This window comes from Ictalurus furcatus, chromosome 22 (genome assembly GCF_023375685.1).
Source record: "Ictalurus furcatus strain D&B chromosome 22, Billie_1.0, whole genome shotgun sequence".
NCBI classification, from domain to species: domain Eukaryota; kingdom Metazoa; phylum Chordata; class Actinopteri; order Siluriformes; family Ictaluridae; genus Ictalurus; species Ictalurus furcatus.
Window position 1 is genome coordinate 16,305,195 of NC_071276.1, and position 7,865 is coordinate 16,313,059.

A 7,865-nucleotide genomic window follows, 5' to 3' on the forward strand; every position below is an offset into this window, starting at 1 on the left:
CAGCTTTATTAATTAACAGCTATCCCGTTACTCAGGCTTTAGAGGAAATGAATAAGCTGAGGCAGTGACGTGGCATGGTGCCAAGTCATGGGCATGTAATACCGTATCTGCCACCACTGAGCAGTGAGGAGGACAGTAAGGAGAGTAAAGAGCACGGCAGAGCTGGAACGACTATTTAATCGGAAGGATCTATTTACCCATTTCTTGAAAAGGTTCATTGGAGTGAGTGCTTGTGCGAAATGTTCAGCTTGTACAGACATGACCGCTGGGTTGTGTGCATTGGTGCCAGTCTGCTTGGATGACTTTGGAAGATAGTGACAAAATTAATATATACTGTACATTATTCCCCCCTCCCAAATGATTAAAGCAGTAAAAAAAAAAAAACAGCCTCAGAAATGAAAAAAGGTTTTACTTTGAATTGAAGTTGCTATTTTTGCCATGCTGAAGAAGTTACCTGATCCTGGAAAAAAAGACAAAAGAGGAAGACAGGAAACAGGATCCCATCAGATAAATGAGAATGCCCTTGCTGTGACTTCCTAGTTACCTGATCAGTCCTGATCAAAATCTGATCAATCACTCATAGCCCGGTGACCACAGGTCCCCATTTTCTCCCCTGCAGCTCTCCCCTTTCATACAACAGAAGGTGGAGGCTAACACAAGCTTCTCACAGGATAAAACATGCTTACACACTCTGAGGAAGGCGCTATCTAACCTCTTCCACATACCTGAGAGCTCACAGATGCCCATGGTTGGCTAGTGTCACTGTGATTGACAGGAGAGAAAATATGATGTCCCTCCCACCCAGCGAGCAAGGGCAGTTTTGCTCCATTGGTTGTGGCATCTTCAGGATTCAAACTCACAATCTCCCAATGACAGGACAAGTGTTTTTCTGATGTGTCACTCAGAAACCTATACAAAAAATTTCTTTAAGGAACTAAAGAGATCTTCAACTCTTCTGAATGGGAACAGAAATGTGGAAAATGCTAAATTCTAACTGTTTCTTACAATAGCAGCTGGTAGCCAATCACGTGATTAGACAAACTAAGGGACATGTTTGTTTGTAATTTTAGGTGGTTAAATATTAAATATATTTTAGTGGTTAGCACGTCTGCCTCACACCTCTGGGGTTGGGGGGTTCGAATCCTGCCTCCTCAATGTGTACATGGAGTTTGCATGTTTTCCCTGTGCTTTGGGGGTTTCCTCTGGGTACTCTGGTTTCCTCCCCCAGCCAAAAGAGTAGGCTGATTGGCTTTACACAAATTGTGTGAATGTGTGTTATCGTGCCCAGTGATGGGTTGGTACCCTGTCCAGGGTGTCTTCTACCTTGCACCCTAAATTTCCTGGGATAGGTTCCAGGCTCCCCTTTGACCCTGTGTAGGATAAGCGGTATTGAAGCTAGATGAATGGAAATATAGAGAACAGTAATGATGACTTTGTGGACCATTTATGAACAACATTACAGAAACAATTACTGTGCAAAACAATGTTATTTGACGTATATACTCATCTGCGCCGTATGTCTTATCTGAAGCAGCCACAAATAAATGTTTGAGAAGAATTTCAGGGATAGTTCAAACCTGAAATCCCTATAGCTCTAGCTACATCTCTATATATAACCTGTAAGGGATGTTTAATAGATAATCTCTGTGAATAGTGTCATTTAGTCCAGGATAGTACTGGTGGCGAAACAGAATTCACGATCCAAACCTTTTGCTAAGGTTCTGAAATCTACAGGTTGATTATCAGTGCTATAGCCGTGACTGTTCTGCATTTTTTTTCTCGCTCTTCCTGCCAGTCTTTAACTACACACCAGTTTGGGCAGTCAGTTGCTTCTTACAGCCCTGACACGCTCACAAACAATCAGAGTCTTTGGAACCACTGAAATATGCATAGCTATCCGTGACAGGCAGATAAAGCAGGGCAATTAGCCACGTAATCCTAGAAAAAGCCAGCCAATCACAATCACCTGCTCACTCGCACTGTCCTTCCTGTCTCTCTCTCTCTCTCTTTCTCCCTCTCTCACTCTAGTATATTTGTATCTCTCTCTCTCTCTCTCTCTCTCTCTCCACATCACCACGCTCGTCTCTTGCTCCCTATTAGTTAAATGTATTTCATGTGTCCGCTTGCCATCAAATCAAGCAACACTTCCACTAATTGGCTTATGAATTATACAGCAGGGGCCACATTATAATTTAATCAGTGGTAAACATTGCCGGGCTGCCTGTAAAGAATCTATCCCTCATTAATTTCTTAATTTGGGGAGATGGAAAAGGAGGGAAACGGAGGCAGGATGTGTACAGAGACCTATTCGGATCACCCTGAGAGGATAGATATGAAGGAAAGAAGGGAAGTGTGCGCTTAGTCAAGATACTAGTTGAATGATATTCACACTACACACACACACACACATTTATACACCCACAGATATTCTGTCATATTTATCATGTATGATGTTTGGATCATTTGTAGCAGCAGAGGACTGACAAATGCTTGTTAGCTGCCTTGTTTTAGTTCATTTGTTTGAGAATATCAAGCTGTCATGTAAGCAACATCAAGTGTAAACTCTACACCTTCTCAACACACACACACACACACACACACACACACACACACACACACACACACACAGGAGCTCACTTTTCTCAGACGCCCCCAACCCCCGATTCTCTGCTCCACATGAATATTTCATGCAGAAACATTAATATTAATTCTAATAGCTTTGCAGAGTAGTTATTATTTCTTTTTAAAGACAAATATTCATTAAAAATTGAGCAATGCCTTTTCACTGAAATCATCACGCACTCGTGCAGATGATGAGCCCTAGGAAACCCTTCGTATGTGACACGAGTCAAGGACAGTGGTCAGTTGACCCTTGCAGGGATCCTTTGTCCATTCCAGAGGGGCTCACGATTTCACAGCATCAGTGAGAGCCAGAAGGACAAAGCCATTTAAATATTTTATCAAAAGCAGCTCTCAGATCTCCCTCCTTTTTTTCTCTCTCTCTCACCAATGCTTGCTGGTCTTCATCCTCCGCCTCAACCTGGTTGTAAAAATTGCATGATATTGTAGATATGACTCCGAGGTTGCAGCTCTCTGGAGGCCTGCGTTCTGATGGGGGTCAGTGGTGACGAGGCTGTCTGATTGGTGCTTCCCCACCTGACTCCACCATTAAAACCACTTTATGTCTGGAGGCTGTGCAGTCAGTGAGACCCCCCTGGGTAAACACCCAAACATTCCTGTGTTAAAGTACCGCCACTCAAGAGAGCTTCGCTTTTTTTTTTTTTGTACCCATTATTTAGCTCATCATTTATTCAGCCCTCATACACACACACACGTCAGAATTATTCCATCCTTAATACATGATGCGTCTTGCCACTTTTTTTCTCATCACAACCTTCTAATTAGCATAAAAGCATTGCTGTGGTTAGTTTTATTAGGGGCTTTGTGGAAACACATATCAACCTTTGCAACTACAAGCTTCAAACTTCTAAAGTGATTCCTAAAGAAGTCAATGTTTTGATTATGTTTTTTTTTGTTGTTGTTGTTTGTTTTGCTGTTTTGGACAGGGTCTTTTTTTTGGAGATGAGTGACAGTGTTGCTCTGGAGCGACTGACACTCAGGTCCACCGATCCTGTGACGGGAGAGAGGTAACTCATGTGCTTTAAATGAATACTCTATCATTTATCAATCTAATATCTATCTACCACATATGTATACTTAACAGTCACTTCAACAGGAACACCTGTACACCTGTTCATTCATTCAGTTATCCAATCAGCCAGTCCTGTGGCAGCAATGTATAAAACCATGCAAATACAGGTCAGTCCCACAATATTCGGAGTAGCTTGCAATTTTTTTTTTAATTACTGCAGATTTTCAGCAGATTCGGCTATGTGACATCATCACAACGTGCATACAGCTAAAGCCCTCTTCCATTCACGTGCATTGAACATGAGTACAGCTAAAAGGTCGCATTTACCAACAAACATCACTAATTCACCAATTCAAGTACATTTCCACAAAAAAACGACGCAAGTTGCGTCGCAAATTTTGAAAATATCCGCAGCAAAATGAAGCATTTTTGCCCAAAACAATCACAAAGAAATCCTGTATAGACTGACAGGTCAAGAGCTTCATGTTCACATCAAACGTAAAATGTGATCTCAGTGGCTTTGACCCTGGCATGGTTTGAGTATTTCAGAAATTGCTAGTCTCCTGGAATTTTCTACCACAATAGTCTTTAGAGTTTACACAGAATGGTGCAGAAAACAAAAAACATCCAGCGAGCAGCAGTTCTGCCGGCCGAAACGCCTTGATGATGAGTTACCTCAGGGGAAAGTGGTCAGTCTGGTTTGAGCTGATAGGAAGGGTACGGTAACTCAAATAATCACTCAATAATCACACCCGTGGTGAGCAGAAAAGCTTCTCTAGAATACACAACGTGTCAAACCTTGAGTCCGATGGCCTACAACAGAAGAAAACCACTAGTGTCAATGAAGAACTGACTAACTGCTTTTTTCCACTTTTTTTTTTGATCAATCCAGGTATCACTCATTGCACAATCCTGCCCCAGGTGTAAAAGTACAAGCTCGGCTACAATGTAACCCAAAGGACACGGAGTTTGAAGTCTGCAAGAGACTGAAGGAGTACCGGAGCCATGTGGCCGCCCTACTGGCCTTCTACCCCCAGGCTGTGCAGGTCAGCGCTGATCAGCAACCCCACACTGTGTTCGAGTGCCTGGAGAGCGGGATGGTGGGCCGTCCTTCCAAAGTCCTGCCTGAATTAAACATCCAAGCCCTCTCTGGCTCCTCTGGTCTGTAATCACTTCCCGCTTGTTGACCCCAGCTGATCACAAGGGAGTACAGCAGACCAGCTAATTATACACATGTTTAATTAATGTCGCAATAAAACACAGCCTGTCCGGACTGGGGTAGTATTAGTCCCGCTTCAGTAGTCTCATGCTAAGGAGCAAGAGCTGCTCTGATTTTTAAGCCCTCTCTCTCTCTCTCTCTCTCTCTCTCTCTCTCTCTCTCTCTCTCTTTCTCTCTCTCACTCCGCATGCAGAGGTCAGAGGACTGGCTCCCAACGGAGAGGAAAGGAGTTAAGTGCACTGGTTAGCGGGACGTGTTAACAGCCAAGCTTTCAAACTCCCCTCAGATACCGTGCCATGACAGGCAGACATTGACTTAATTAAAGCGAATGAGCTCCAGAATATGCATCAGCTCTGAATACATAAACAGGGAGTAAGCAGAAGAAATGGCATGTTTTTTAAATGATCTCAGCCCGCTCTGTGGCAGGAAGAATGAGTATGTTTACTCTCCAAACAAAGATTTTAGAGAATATCTGAAGGAATACAGCATTGCAGATGATGAAATCAACTTTACTAAATGGGAAATGCTTTTTAGTGCTCTGCACAGATGCTACAAATATTTAGATACGCCACTTTTCTTTTCTTTTTTTTTTTTTCCGAGTGCAAATACATTTTATTTCTCTAAATGCATCATCTGGGTTGATCTCATCTGATTCTTGACAATAAATTTGATTTAAGATGTGTCCATCTCTTTCATTAAGCAGCTTAATTTCTAATCAAGCAGAATATGAGTTTGTTCAATAATCCTTCCTTTTTCAATCCGCTATATTCTAGGTATTAACTGGGGATATGTGTGAAACCAATTTCAAAGTGCTAGGTATTAAGAGGTGACGGATGATAAAATCCATCATAATTGGAAAATTATTAGGAGTGATAATGTGCAAAGTAGAATCTCATGCTAAATGTCACTTCAGTACTAAATGTTTAAGCAGGAATATAAAAACCCTTATGTTAAGACATTCAGCCTAAGAAAACAGTACAGTGAATAACTGATTTCTTGTACAGGCCAGGTTCAGTCGTGTTTTGTGTTAATAAACAAGAAAATACTACATACCACATTGTGCCTATATACATGTATAAGAGCAATTGCAATAAAATGATATTGAATTTCAAAAATAATATTTTAGGTTTTGCAAAATGCATTATTGTTCTGCATTTAAATAAGCAAACAGAATAGGTAATAAAATATTAGGTAATATTGATGTCATGTCCTTATCTTTAACATCTTTATATCTTCCCAATCATGGTTACAGCATTTATTTAAACACGCACGCACACACACACCTTGTTAGTCCACCTATAGAAGTATGTAGATTCTAACTGGATGCGATACACAAATGTTTTAAAGTAGTTTTTGGGTGATTTTGGTCATTTCACTGTGCACTTGTTAGTTGCTTTTTGGTTCGTTTTTGTCATCTACCCTGTGTCAATTTCTGAATTTTGGCTTGTGGACTCTTTCTCAACTCAGCACTGGCACTGAAGTGTTGTTGAAACTTCACAAGTTGCAGTTTAAGAAAAAATAGAACTGAACAGTTCTGCCATGAGAACAACAAGCAATATTTTGTGAATCTGGATCAATCTGCATTTCCAAGTGTGTTTTCACAAATGAAGGGTTTAGTCTGTTTGAATCAAACCCTGGTGTGGTTTCCCCCTTGGTGCAGTTTGTTTAGGCAGGTGTGGACACAGAAATCCAAATCAATCTGTTCAAACAGTTACTGGATATGTGGACACGTGAGTCGGTGGTTTGAAAGCGAGGTGGGTTTGGTCCAGTTCTAAGCGAACACTATTACCCATTTGACTCTGAATTGACTAGAGTGCAGTGTACCAAGGGTTTCAGCATTTTTCTGTATATCTGAGCTGTTAAACTGAACCAGGTGTAGTACTGGATTAATTTTCAGTCAAAAGTATTGCGGTAACGGATTTTTTAAATAATAAGCCTGAATCAAGCATTTAAAAACAAGTAAAAAATATATTCGCGTTTCATGTAAATCAGGGCGGGCTTTAGCGTCACCATTGGTCCACTACAGCTCCGCCTCTAGCCAATCAATCGAAGAGGGGAGTTGACGTCACTCCACTGCGACTCATGGCTGTTGTGTTCATAGACATACATAGACGCCGCACTGGCCGATGGATCGTAGGTCAACGTCGGCGCCATATTGTTCTGGGCAACAGTAATAATTCTCAGCTTATATTATAAACTAAATTGCCGATAATCGAGATTTTCATCTATACTGTCGTTTTTATGCAAACCGACTTTTATGACAAGCTCCTCGTTTCGGCTGAGTGACTGACATATTGTGAATCTTGCTGTAGTTAGTTGGATGCTAACTTGTCTGACCTGGAGCACAAGAAAAGCTAAAAGATGGAGTTGGAGTTGAAGACAGAAAAAACCATTTCCACAATGGAAAAAAAACTTTATGCACAATTCATGTACATTAAATTATATTACATTAGAGATGTCTCAGCATTTATTAACCAAGAAAAATAAGTAAATCTAGGCTTGACAAGCGTTTATGACAATGACTAATTTCCAAGTCTGATAATGGAGAATCTAAGTAACCGGAGACAGAACTTTTTTTGTACTCCACGTAGATCATACGCGTTATTGTTCTTTTTATCCAGAAAAACCGCGGCTCCCCCGTTTACTTCTATTTGTTTATAGGGCTGTGTGGCCCTATCGCGGCACCGTATTTCTATGAACACAACAGCCATGAGTCGCAGTGGAGTGACGTCACTCCCTTCTTCGATTGATTGGTTAGAGGCGGAGCTGAAGTGGACCAATCGTGACGCTAAAGCCCGCCCTGATTTACATGAAACTAGCGCGAAGGGAAAAATAACATAAGCGTTCAAAAAAGAAAATATGAGCAGAAAATGTCAGAGAGCACAAAAACAGAGTAATATAACCAAGGAAACATGATTTTCTGCGCGATTCAGAAAACTGTGAATTCATGTTTCAGTTTTGTGCAATACAACTGTAAATGCGTTTTTAATTTTT

General features: G+C 41.1%; 1 protein-coding gene across 4 annotated transcripts in view; it reads left to right on the forward strand.

The window, feature by feature from the left end:
• ak8 (adenylate kinase 8) overlaps positions 1-5,553 on the forward strand; it is a 29,911-nt gene extending 24,358 nt beyond the window's left edge. For 2 of the 4 annotated variants that reach the window (XM_053654043.1, XM_053654044.1), the window contains exons 13-15: positions 3,567-3,647; positions 4,545-4,813; positions 5,065-5,553. In XM_053654043.1, the coding sequence (XP_053510018.1) occupies positions 3,567-3,647; positions 4,545-4,813; positions 5,065-5,105 (391 nt within the window). In that variant the 3' untranslated portion in view covers positions 5,106-5,553. Of the gene's footprint in view, positions 1-3,566; positions 3,648-3,736; positions 3,820-4,544; positions 4,814-5,064 lie in introns of those variants that run through there. The other 2 variants (XM_053654046.1, XM_053654045.1) reach the window with 2 other exon arrangements.
• Positions 5,554-7,865: the final 2,312 nt, after the last annotated feature.